A 13,810-nucleotide genomic window follows, 5' to 3' on the forward strand; every position below is an offset into this window, starting at 1 on the left:
AGATCAGTGGGTCCAGCAGTATTCATCCATGGAAGGCAACGAACAGTTGCCTAGAGCAAATAACAAACTTCTGGAGGAGATCAGTGGGTCCAGCAGTATTCATCCATGGAAGGCAACGAACAGTTGCCTAGAGCAAATAACAAACTTCTGGAGGAGATCAGTGGGTCCAGCAGTATTCATCCATGGAAGGCAACGAACAGTTGCCTAGAGCAAATAACAAACTGCTGGAGGAGATCAGTGGGTCCAGCAGTATTCATCCATGGAAGGCAACGAACAGTTGCCTAGAGCAAATAACAAACTGCTGGAGGAGATCAGTGGGTCCAGCAGTATTCATCCATGGAAGGCAACGAACAGTTGCCTAGAGCAAATAACAAACTTCTGGAGGAGATCAGTGGGTCCAGCAGTATTCATCCATGGAAGGCAACGAACAGTTGCCTAGAGCAAATAACAAACTTCTGGAGGAGATCAGTGGGTCCAGCAGTATTCATCCATGGAAGGCAACGAACAGTTGCCTAGAGCAAATAACAAACTGCTGGAGGAGATCAGTGGGTCCAGCAGTATTCATCCATGGAAGGCAACGAACAGTTGCCTAGAGCAAATAACAAACTGCTGGAGGAGATCAGTGGGTCCAGCAGTATTCATCCATGGAAGGCAACGAACAGTTGCCTAGAGCAAATAACAAACTGCTGGAGGAGATCAGTGGGTCCAGCAGTATTCATCCATGGAAGGCAACGAACAGTTGCCTAGAGCAAATAACAAACTGCTGGAGGAGATCAGTGGGTCCAGCAGTATTCATCCATGGAAGGCAACGAACAGTTGCCTAGAGCAAATAACAAACTTCTGGAGGAGATCAGTGGGTCCAGCAGTATTCATCCATGGAAGGCAACGAACAGTTGTCTAGAGCAAATAACAAACTTCTGGAGGAGATCAGTGGGTCCAGCAGTATTCATCCATGGAAGGCAACGAACAGTTGCCTAGAGCAAATAACAAACTTCTGGAGGAGATCAGTGGGTCCAGCAGTATTCATCCATGGAAGGCAACGAACAGTTGCCTAGAGCAAATAACAAACTGCTGGAGGAGATCAGTGGGTCCAGCAGTATTCATCCATGGAAGGCAACGAACAGTTGCCTAGAGCAAATAACAAACTGCTGGAGGAGATCAGTGGGTCCAGCAGTATTCATCCATGGAAGGCAACGAACAGTTGCCTAGAGCAAATAACAAACTGCTGGAGGAGATCAGTGGGTCCAGCAGTATTCATCCAAGGAAGGCAACGAACAGTTGCCTAGAGCAAATAACAAACTGCTGGAGGAGATCAGTGGGTCCAGCAGTATTCATCCATGGAAGGCAACGAACAGTTGCCTAGAGCAAATAACAAACTGCTGGAGGAGATCAGTGGGTCCAGCAGTATTCATCCATGGAAGGCAACGAACAGTTGCCTAGAGCAAATAACAAACTTCTGGAGGAGATCAGTGGGTCCAGCAGTATTCATCCATGGAAGGCAACGAACAGTTGCCTAGAGCAAATAACAAACTGCTGGAGGAGATCAGTGGGTCCAGCAGTATTCATCCATGGAAGGCAACGAACAGTTGCCTAGAGCAAATAACAAACTGCTGGAGGAGATCAGTGGGTCCAGCAGTATTCATCCATGGAAGGCAACGAACAGTTGCCTAGAGCAAATAACAAACTGCTGGAGGAGATCAGTGGGTCCAGCAGTATTCATCCATGGAAGGCAACGAACAGTTGCCTAGAGCAAATAACAAACTGCTGGAGGAGATCAGTGGGTCCAGCAGTATTCATCCATGGAAGGCAACGAACAGTTGCCTAGAGCAAATAACAAACTGCTGGAGGAGATCAGTGGGTCCAGCAGTATTCATCCATGGAAGGCAACGAATAGTTGCCTAGAGCAAATAACAAACTGCTGGAGGAGATCAGTGGGTCCAGCAGTATTCATCCATGGAAGGCAACGAACAGTCGATGTTTTGGGTTGAAATCCTGTCTCAGGATTGACAAAGGGAAGTAGTATTAAAGAGTTAATGGGAAGGGGACGTTAGATGATAGGTGGAACAAGGATGGGTTAATAGTTACAGATGGATCCCGGTGAAGGAGCAGCAGAGATGGTGTTTGGAGATGGGTGGACTCAGAAAAAGGGGAGGGGTATGCTTTGAAATAGAAGTAAAGACTTATTTAATTCTGACGTTTGATGTGGAGAATGGACATAGCCAGGTTCTAATGTTAGGGGGAATGAGCACATAAAAAAAGGTGCCACGACCTCTGCTCCCTGTCTATGTGCTCCCTCATCCTGTGGTTGTCTTCCCTATTCAAGCATTTGTTTCAGATTTAAAGATCACTTGTGCTACCAGTGCACAAAGGAAATTAATGTGCGCACAAAAGGACAGTTACCTGAAATAATGTAGTTCAAAATATCGAATAAAATCTTAACTAAATGCATTACTTCGTGATCTTGGTGAGGTTGCCACCAAGACTCGCTAGCACTTGTCCTCAGTGCACTGCTAGATGATGCTGATGTCTCTCATCCATTTCATTTTGTGGAGAAATCCACGTCTCAGTACATGGAGCCAAGTTCCATCTGATCACTCGGTTGCATCCTGTCTTCTGTTTTGTCACTTTTTTTCACGTAACATCCTGGCCAAGAAATGGCACTTCTGGCACGAGTATCTGCTTTCCTCCTGACGAATGTCCTGGGGCTGCAGATTGCTTTGCCGTGACTCGCAGGAAGAGACCATGCTTGCTGTCCACAAGTTGTTCCGCATCTCCCAATTCCAGCTTTCCTTGTGGGAAGAGTTTGTTTCTTGGAAGCCAACACAAGAATCTTTCCAAACCAGCACAGGAGCGAATATTTCATAAGGCAACATCTGAACTGAATCGGTGGCACTTGAAGGACCTGCTCTCTCTGAATTCCTTTTTGCCCTTGAGACCACAATATTGTTTGTTGTGTTTTCAGAACTTCCGATCCACTCATGGACCCAGAAGAATGTGCCCAGATGGAGTGGTTGCTCCCCTGGACAACTTCCGCCATCCCATTACGCCACTAGAGGAGAAGAAATATCCACCATTGTTGAGATTAATTAGGACAACTCGGCACAGCCTCAAAGCTGTTCGAGATGGTGGCGAGGTAACAGTTCGCAAACAGATTGGAAGATGTAGTTCAAGTGATCTTTAAATCTGAAACAAATGTTAAGTAGGCAATGTTTGAAAGGAATTAAAAGAGAAATTCATTTGAATGAAGTTAAGCAGATCTGCAGTGATCTAATTAATGAGAGTGGAGGTTCAAAGGGATGAGTGCCATGTTGCTAATCCAAGATTTCGCAGTAGAGAGTTCTGCACTAGTTCAAATTCAAGTTTGCTATCATTTGCCTTTACACAGAACGAGACGAAACAGTGCACACACATATACAATACACAGCACACAATAATCACATATATACATATACAGATAATGTAAAATAACTATATATAAATATTTGGAATTATTTAGTTTATTTATGTCAAAAAATCCTGCAAAAGCCCATGAATGCAAAATGAGCAATCTTAATGAAAGGTCTCATTTGGCTGCTCTGAATTTTGTCTCAACATATTTTTGTTTTTAATTCACCTGTCTACTGGAGTGACAGAAAAAAAAAATCCAATTTCGCAAGCTTTTGAAAGCAGGAAAGAACTAGCTAATGTGCATTCTGGATTACTTGAAATATTCACTGCAAAAGTTCCCTGATACACTTGTTTAATGCCTGGCACGGTGTGGGAAGTTCTTGGCTGAATCTGCAAATTAATGCGAGATGAAAGTACTTGCTCTTGGAAACCTAATCTCTGTTGATGTGTTATTCCTGTCACATTCTGCACCAGAATATTAAATTAATTAACTTGTCATTTCCACCTTCTTTGAGGACAGCATCCTCGATCTTGGTTCTCCAATTTTCAGCTCATTTAGCATCCTTTCAGTTATCTTACTGAGCCAATCAGTGCATGTGTGTGTTTCTTGCTTTGAGTTTCATATACAGCCTTTAATCTTTTAAGTGCCCATGATTTTCTCTGAAAATGAAGCTATTAAAATGCTCATTAAAAGAATATCACTTGCATCAGGTTCTACTCACCTGTTATAGAGCATGGAATTAGGCTTACCAGTGTGCACCAACAATCAAATGCCCATTTACACTGATCCGATTTTTATTCTGGCCACATTCTCGTCAGATGAGCACAATTTACAGTCTTAAATCAACCTACCAAATGGCGTATCTTTGGGATGTAGAAAAAAACTGGAGCACAGTCCAATTCCATAGAGCACAGGAAGTCAGGATTGAAGCCAAGTCACTGGAGATGTGAGACAGGAACTTGAGCTACCCAGAGATGCAGCCAATAATGACTTTATTTTAAAAAAAAATCTCCTCTGTAAATCACCTTGGGCCATCCTAATCAGATGGAATACATTAAAAGCTTGTGGATTTTGATAGATGTGGGAATAAGGATGGACAAGAGAACAAAATGCACCTCCCTCAAATAGATTTTCATAGTAAACTAATTGTGGAATTGGTATTTCTGACATTCATGGGATAGACTATCCCCTCAGTTTCATTTGGCTTTATTATGACAAGCGTCTGCAAAAGATGCCGATATCTAAAAAAGCTCTCGTGTTTGAGCACAGCATCTGCTCTGAGGTTTCCATCTGCAACATATTAAGTACTTCTTGTTGCTCTTAATTGTATCTTTGCTTGTCCCTGACTTCCACTGCAGACACGTGTGAACAAGGAAATAAGTTAATAATTCAATGACTTAGCAAGGGACTGCTGTACTGTAAGAGGTGGATCTTCTCAATAAGATCTTCAGTCAGAGCTCGACTTTTTTTCCCCAGTCATTTTCTAAATGGCACCTGCCCCAATATTGATCGTTCATCCAGCATCTCTGAGAAAAATAAACAATTACTTTTTCTTTCACAAAGGTGTTTGTGGAACCCTCTAATGGGCAAATCAGCTGCTCTAAGGTCAACAGTACAGCAAAGACTTCCCTTTTGAAGTACTTTGTTTACTGAAAACCAATGAAATAGGTCAAGTGAAGTTTTTGTTGTAATGTAGGAATTGCAGGAGTTGAATTTAGAGACACCTGGGCAGTTCTGAAATGGGGATGAAAGCTGCTCTCTCAAAGTACTATGTCTACTGTCTAATTTCTAGCAGTAAGCAAAAACTCCAGATGCTGCAAATGTGAATGGAAGATAAAGGAAGCATTAGGCACAACTGGAGAAAGAGACTGTTGATAATTTTGGGTTGAATGAAGATGATCATGCCACATACTGCTTTTACCACCCCATCTACTTGTGTGGCCACTTTCAAGGACCTGAATGCCTTGATCATCTGCATTCAAATTCTTGGAAGTGTCCTACAACACCTCATGGCTTGAATAAGCCTGAGATTGTCTAGTCTCAGAAGCTAAGCAGACTCAGGACTGGTCAGTACTTGGAGAGGAGACTGCCTAAGAACACCAGGTACTGTAGGTTTCTGTGCGGGATGCTGGACAAAGTGGTGTCTCTCCGTCTGCCTTACAGTAGACAAAAATTAAAAGAATTTCATGTATGTTACATTCTGAATGTAGTATTACATTACAATAATGGAACCTTGTATTTGACATCCCAAAATGCAACAGTTCACATTTATCCAGATTAAGCTCCATCCGTCATTTCACTGCCAATATCTGTAATTGATAAGACCTTTAAGAAACCATTAGATATCTGAGCAAATTGGCCCATGCATTCTCTTCCACCATTTGAATAATGGCTTGTGTATTCTTCCCCTCAACTTCATTCTCCTGCCTTCTTCCTGAACCTTTCACACCCTATGTGATGTTGTATTCTTTGTTATCCCTCTGCACTGTCCACAACTCCATAAATTCTTGTGACAACCGTAAGATGAAGAGATGGGATAGTAGGTGAAAAGACATCCCCTGAGCAGAAGTGTCTGAAAATGGAGGGCGGAGATTTAAAGCGAGGGTGGGAAATTCAGAGTGGGATTTGTGGAAGTATATTTTTTTCACCCAGAAGATTGATTAAATCTGAGATGCATGTCCTCAATGATGTTGGAGGTACTGGTAGAATATTTGAGTGGAATTTGAAAGCACATTAAACACAATGGCTAATAGATGACACTTGGCATGGATGTGGTGATTGAAGGGCCAATTTCTATACTGAGTTGATGCCTTGTTCAGTCCTCTTGGAGTTCATTTTGGAACCTGCTTTAATTATGGTAAATTTAGTAAACTTTGCCTAACACTGATTTCCAACCTCTTAAAGAACATTTTTGATAAGCTGTAGATGTATTGATGCAGAACATCATTTCACTAAAGGAGTTAATGCCTCATCTAGCCAGATGTGACCAAGCAGGAGGATCATCAGTTATTACAAATGCCAATCTTATGGTCTTGCATTGTATTTGAAAATAGGGTTTGAATGTAATAAACTTCAGGCTATTTCTTTAATTAATATCCTCAGCCTTAATACAGCTAGTTATTTCCTCAGATTCAAAGTCTTGCCTTCACATTTCCATTACTATCTGAATTTGCTCCCAATGTCAATGGACCCTGCCAGGCTTACAACCTTCGAGGCAGCGCTTCGCAACCTGTTTTTTCGCTGTGGCCCCCTTGGGGCTCTGCTCAAAGTTTATCAGCCCCCTTCCCTTTGTAGCTGTTAAGTTTAATTGGTTTCTTGCATACCTCTCTCCTAATGATGACATAAAAACTTCTTTTTAAAAATTGATTTTAGTCCTTGCTTCCCCCCCCCCTTATATGTGCTGTGGCCCCCAGGGGGGCTTTATGGTCCCCACTTAGAATGGTTGCTCTGGAGAAGCCCATTTTTCCCTTAACTCTGCTCTTTGGTGCATCCCAAATCCTTCAAGTCATCATTCATTCTTGTGCATAGAATCTTCTTCACCTTGTGATTGAGACATCTTGCCGAAGTTCTTTGCTGCTAATTTCCACTCTCTGCATCAATTTACCAAAGACTACTTTCTTTAAAGAAGCTCCTTTGTTGCTCTCAGAGAGTGGTGTTGGTTCTTGTCCGATCACAATCAGGTAAGCACTATAAGTGTTTTCATCTTTGGAGTGTGCTGTTAATTTTCATTTCTGTGTCACTCATTTCTGAATTATATGCCTTTGGCTGCATGATGGCCATTTATTTTGAAGCATTAAAGAATTTTGTTTAATGAGAAGCAAGCATTTATTCTTTAGCATTTATAAAGTTGATTATTTAAAAAGTTGTTCAGGCCCCTGAAAGAATATTGATGGAACTATTGATCGGAGGTTCTGGACTCCTGTTCTTCATTTAGATGGCTACAAACTGAGCAAACAGATGGCAAAGACTGTCTGCCAGTCGCCTCCTTGCTGTTAAGCAAACGTCTGTGACTAAGTGTGGTCTGTTCAGTCAAACTAGACACTCTGGGTAGAGATTTGGTCTGAATAACGAGAAGCTCACAATAAGTTGGCTGTAGGCAGGTGACATTGGGGCAGAGTCAAATGCTCCCACAGTGAAGTCACTGCGACAGAATGTGGTCATCTGGCATGGCTTCTAACAAAATACAATCCATGAAAGGCACAAGAATATTTCCTACCCATTTTCCAGTCAGTCTTACTAAGAAATGTTTTTTTTTATCTATCAAACATCTCGATTTTGTTGGGAACAAGTGAAAGGACGATTGTAGTTATTCTTGTGTTACTTTTTGAATCTATATGTCAATAAAAGTGTCTATCAGTTACTGATATTTACAATAATTTCTCTTTGGATAAGTCCATTAAATCAATCTCGATCAGAAATTTATAAGGCAACTCACTTTTGTTTGTCACACTAGGTATCCCACTTTTTAACCAATGTATAGATGAATTTAAATGATCAAACTGTAGCTCCTCAGATCTCAGTTGCAGTATCTCATGAACTGCAGAACTTTTCCTTCCAAAACGTAAACCATTTTGTGCAATGTACCACAAGGTCTACTTTTATTTGCAGATGCGGCTAAAGCATTTGCCTGTAAATATGCATAATTATTTGAGGTGCTTTGTAAATTTGGGATCTTTCCCTTGTAGTTGCTGTGATCACTGGAAGAAATTGCTGGATTTTCCAATTATGTACATTTGGGAATGTTGGATGGATGGAATACAAAGAATTTTTTTTTTCAATTGGGTATTTAATATTCAAAAGATTTATTCTTGGATATGGTGAGTAGTTGTGGCACAATGACTTCAGAAGATGTGTGGCTGAAAATATTGCCTTTCAAAGTTGCCTGAAAATTGTGTGATAGAAAACAAAAAAAAACCTCATTATAAATAGTGAGGAAGCAATCCCTTTTGATAAATTCATTGAAAGTAGTTTGATTTGTCACTTACTAACCGTTACACTGAAATCAGAAGTTGCTGATCATATCTGGAAAGTGAATAAAATTATTAGCTCTCATTCATAATATTCATATTACAAATGAATCAGGGAACATAATTTCCATTGTTGATCACTACACAGTGAAATTGGATGATGAAGAAAAATGTGATATAGAGTTGTGTATTTGTGTACCGCACGGATGGCAGTCTCTTCAATCTGAGGCGCCTGCAAGCTCACACCAAGACACAAGAGCAACTTGTCCATGAACTACTCTTTGCAGACGATGCCGCTTTAGTTGCCCATTCAGAGCCAGCTCTCCAGCGCATAACGTCCTGTTTTGCGGAAACTGCCAAAATGTTTGGCCTGGAAGTCAGTCTGAAGAAAACGGAGGTCCTCCATCAGCTAGCTCCCCACCTTGACCACCAGCCCCCCCCACATCTCCATCGGGCACACTGAACTCAAAATGGTCAACCAGTTTACCTACCTCAGCTGCACCATTTCATCTGATGCAAGGATCGACAAAGAGATAGACAACAGACTCGCCAATGCAAAAAGCGCCTTTGGAAGACTACACAAAAGAGTCTGGAAAAACAACCACCTGAAGAAACACACAAAGATCAGCATTTACAGAGCTGTTGTCATACCCACGCTCCTGTTTGGCTCCGAATCATGGGTCCTCTACCGGCATCACCTACGGCTCCTAGAATGCTTCCATTAGCGCTGTCTGCACTCCATCCTCAACATTCATTGGAATTACTACATCACCAACATCGAAGTACTCGAGCTGGCAGAGTCCGCAAGCATCGAATCCATGCTGCTGAAGACCCAACTGCGCTGGGTGGGTCACATCTCCAGAATGGAGGACCATCGCCTTCCCAAGATCGTGTTCTATGGCGAGCTCTCCACTGGCCACCGAGACAGAGGTGCAGCAAAGAAGAGGTACAAGGACTGCTTAAAGAAATCTCTTGGTGCCTGCCACATTGACCCCCGCCAGTGGGCTGATATCGCCTCCAACCGTGCATCTTGGCGCCTCACAGTTCTGCGGGCAGCAACCTCCTTTGAAGAAGACCACAGAGTCCACCTCACTGACAAAAGACAAAGGAAGAAACACCCAACCCCAACCAACCAATTTTCCCTTGCAACCGCTGCAACCATGCCTGCCTGTCTCACATCGGACTTGTCAGTCACCAACGAGCCTGCAGCAGATGTGGACATACCCTTCCATAAATCTTCATCCGCGAAGCCAAGCCAAAGAAAGATGACACTGTGGCTCATGAATTTATCACTGCTAGCCATCAAAGTAAAAATATTCTCAATTGTGAAGCCAAAACTAGAAATGATTTTGTTTCACTCCATATCCCCCAGCCCCAACGTCATCTCTCTAGATTAGTTTTTTTTTTAAAAAGGTTCTCTTTGTGTCTTTTATTTCAGAGTATGAAGCAAGAGTTGAGTTAATAGGCATTGAGGATTTTATTTTTCAACTTTTCTTGTTGCAGTTTGTGAGACAGAAATGGAAAAAGTCTGCCGTCTTTCACCAGAAGAACATCTACAACCTTTTAAAGATAAAATGGAAGAATTCATTAATCAAGGTAAATGGAGTTGAGTTCAGACCTTTTTTTATAAATAAAAGACTAGGTAAGTGATATTATGTATTTTAACATGACAATATTTGTTTTGGCATGAGGCATTGCCAAGGAGCTCAATTAATCAGTGTCTCAAATACATTACAAATGTATAGGCAGACTGAGGAGAGGTTCTTGGGATGTTGCAACAAAAATATTGATACCTGAACCTTGAGTTGCTTTTATTACACTAAAAATAGGCACGTTGTTAGCTTTCCTCAACAACAAGGCTATAAAGTTGTTTGAAACGTGTGAGCCGATTAATCATGAGAATGCTGTTTTTCGATGATCCTGTCAGGGATTTGAGAACAGATTTTTTTTCCCTCCTCCATAGTTATCTCCTGCAAACATGCTGAATTCCTCATTTTATTTAGCAAAATAGCTTGAGATGATTAGTTAGCCCATTTAAGGAGAATGAGTCAAACCTAATGCATGTTTCCAAGCTACAGAAACATCCATTCAGCAAAGGAGGTGAGACCATCCACATGCCCAAGAGAACTTTTATGGTGTATAAATTTGGAATTAACTTTCAGTGTTCTTTGAATTTTGAGGGCCTAAATATTTTCAAATGATATGTTTTAGTCGAGTTACAACTGGTAGATAGATTGTACATCAGAGCAGAAAGAAATGTTGTAGGTCTGTTTAAAATGTGTTCAAATTAATTGGAATGTATACATTAAATGTAGATGGTGGCTTCCATGGTATGCAACTAAGTGGGCTCTAAGGACAAGCTTGCATATTCCTTCAATCCAATTTTTGGCATCTCAGATGATAACTGTCCAAAGGATTTCATGTCCTACATTTGTTCAAATATGCTGGCAGTGCAGGGACTTGTGAGTCTACCTTACTAGTGAAACTGATAATTGCATCAATTTTCATGAATTTGTTCCCCTGCGCTTCGCTTGTTTTTCTATTCAAGAGTTTAAAACTTGCATGGTCATTTTCTTTTTCCAAGTATAGACATTTTATTGGCTAACTATGAATGCTCCAATTAGAACCTTGCTGTAATTGTAGTGACCAATTAAATCTGTGCCTGAAGTTCAAAATGTCATCTCATAATAGGGAAATTACAAGAACTCAAACAGCCAGTTTGGTAGTTTCTGCATAATTCAGAGTCCGTTTCAAACCAGAGAAGATCATCATCAGGTCCAATTCTCTAAATTGCTATTCAAACTATCTATTTAGAGTCTTGAAGCATTCAAATAAAATTAGCATCCTCAGCACATAGTTGCATTTTAATTTTGCTTTTTCATCGAAATTAATTTGTGGTGTTTTTGTTTTAGACATTAGGTGCAGGAGTAGGCCATTTTCCCCTTTGAGCCAGCACTGCCATTCACTGTGATAACAGCTGATCATCCATTCTTGCCTTCTCCCCATATCCCTTGACTCAGCTATCTTTAAGAGCTCTATCAACTCTTTCTTGAAAGCATCCAGAGATATTTTCACTGCCTTCTAAAGCAGAGCATTCCACAGATCTAAAACTCTCTGGATGAAAAAGTTTTTCCTCAATTCCATTCTAAATGGCCTAACCCTTACTCTTAAACTATGCCCTCTGTTTCTGAACTCCCCTAGCATCGGGACCATGTTTCCTGCCTAGCGTGTCCAAACACTTAATAATTTTGTATGTTTCAATCATATTCCCTCTGATCCTTCTAAATTCTAGTGTATGCAAGCCTAGTTTCTCCAATCTTTCAATATATGACACTTTCGCCATCCCGGGAATTAACCTCGTGAACCTGCGTGGCACTTCCTCAATAGCAAGAATATTCTTCCTCAAATTTGAAGACCAAAACTGCACACAATACTCCAGGTGTGGTCTCATTAGGGCCCTGTACAAGCAGAAGGACCTCTTTTCTCCTAAACTAACCTCTTCTTGTTATTGAAGGCCAACCTGCCATTAGCTTTCTTTACTGCCTGTTGTACTTGTATTCTTCCTTTCAGTGACAAACGAGGACACAGATCTTGTTGTATTTCCCCTTTTCCTAACTTGACACCATTCAGTTAGTAATCTGCCTTCCTGTTCTTGGCACCAAAGTGGATAACCTCACATTATCCACATTAAACTGCATCTGCCATGCATCTGCCCACTCTCCCAACATGTCCAAGCCATCCTGCATTCTCATAACATCCTCCTCACATTTCACACTGCCACCCAGCTTTGTGTCATCTTCGAATTTGCTAATGTTACTTTTAATCTCTTCATCTAAATCATTAAAGTATATTGTAAATAGCTGCGGTCCCAGCACCAAGCCTTACTGTACCACATTCGTCACTGCCAGTCATTCTGAAAGGATCCAGTTATTCCCTACTCCACCAACCAATTTTCTATCCATGTCAGTATCTGACCCTCAATACCATGTGCTTTAATTTTACCCACTAATCTATGTGATACCTTATCAAAGGCTTTCTGAAAGTCCAGGTACACTACATCCACTAGGTCTCTCTCATCCATTTCCATAGTTACATCCTCAAAAAATTCCAGAAAATTAGTCAAGCATGATTTTTCCATTCATAAATCCATGCTGACTCAGACTAATCCTGTTATTGCTCTCTAAATGTGCCACTATTTCATCTTTTATAATTGACTCCAGTTTCTTCCCCACCACTGATGGCAGGCTAAATGGTCTAAAATTCACTGTTTTCTCTCTCCTTCCTTTCTTAAAAAGTGAGATAACATTACCTATCTTCCAATCATCAGGAACTGATCCTGAATCTATAGAACATTGGTAAATAATTACTAATGTATCCACAATTTCTAGAGCCACCTCCTTAAGTACCATCAGGCCCTGGCATTTATCAGCCTACCCAACACCATTTTCTGCCTAATGTGAATTTCCTCTGTTCCCAAAGTCCTCTGTCCACTATTACATTTGGGAAGTTGTTTGTATCTTCCTGAGTAAAGACAGTTCCAAAGTACCTGTTCAATTCATTTGCCATTTCCTTGCTCCCCATAATAATTTCACCTGCTACTGTCTTTAAGGGCCCAACTTTGACCATAACTGATTTTTTACCTCTACATACCTAAAGAAGCTCTTATCATCCTCCTTTATATTCTTGGCTAGTTTTCCTTTGCACCTTATCTTTTCTCCCTTTATTGCCTTTTTAGTTATCTTCTGATGTTCTTTAAAAGTTTCCTAATCATTTTTGCTATGTTATTACTACTTCTCTTTTATTTTTATTCTGTCCTTGATTTTCTTTGTTGCCCCTTACTCCCCTTAGAATCTTTCTTCCTCTTTGAAATGAACTGATCCTGAACCTTCTGTATTATTCCCAGAAATCCTTGCCATTGTTGTTCCACTGTCATCCCTGCTAGGATATCTTTCCAGTCAACTTTGGCCATATCCTCCCTCATGGCTCCATAGACCCCTTTGGTCAACTATAATACTGACACTTTCGATTTTCCCTTCTCCCTCTAAAATTGTAGATTTAAAACTTATCATATGGTCACTACCTCCTAATGGCTCCTTTACCTCGAGTTCTTTTATCAAATCTGGTTAATTACGCAACACTAATTTTAAATTTGGATGCATCAATGAAATGGGATCAGAATTAATCTTCAGTGGACTTAAACTAACAAATGAAATGAAATCACTAGTGGGTTAAAATACCCAATCTACTTTAATGTAACCGATTGTGGACAAATGGCATACTGGCACTTCTTTGCTTTTGTATTGGGTGTGAAGACAATCTGGGGCCTTTATCAACCATTAGTCATTATTAGACTGTAATGTGAGAGTCAAGGTTACCTTTGATCAGTGAAGGTGTGCCACCATTAAAAACTTTTTTTTTAGAAATAGAACACCCTTGTTTTGCAGGCACTTGATAT

The 13,810-nt window shown here is 40.8% G+C and overlaps 1 protein-coding gene across 1 annotated transcript in view; it reads left to right on the forward strand.

Annotated features, from left to right (window-relative positions):
* The window catches only part of LOC138762358 (formin-2-like), a 439,633-nt gene that overhangs the window by 285,533 nt on the left and 140,290 nt on the right, over positions 1-13,810 (forward strand). The window contains exon 14 of the mRNA XM_069936126.1: positions 9,859-9,951. Within this exon, the coding sequence (XP_069792227.1) occupies positions 9,859-9,951 (93 nt within the window). The remainder of the gene's footprint in view (positions 1-9,858; positions 9,952-13,810) is intronic.

The sequence above is a fragment of the Narcine bancroftii genome, chromosome 4 (genome assembly GCF_036971445.1).
Source record: "Narcine bancroftii isolate sNarBan1 chromosome 4, sNarBan1.hap1, whole genome shotgun sequence".
Lineage (NCBI taxonomy): Eukaryota > Metazoa > Chordata > Chondrichthyes > Torpediniformes > Narcinidae > Narcine > Narcine bancroftii.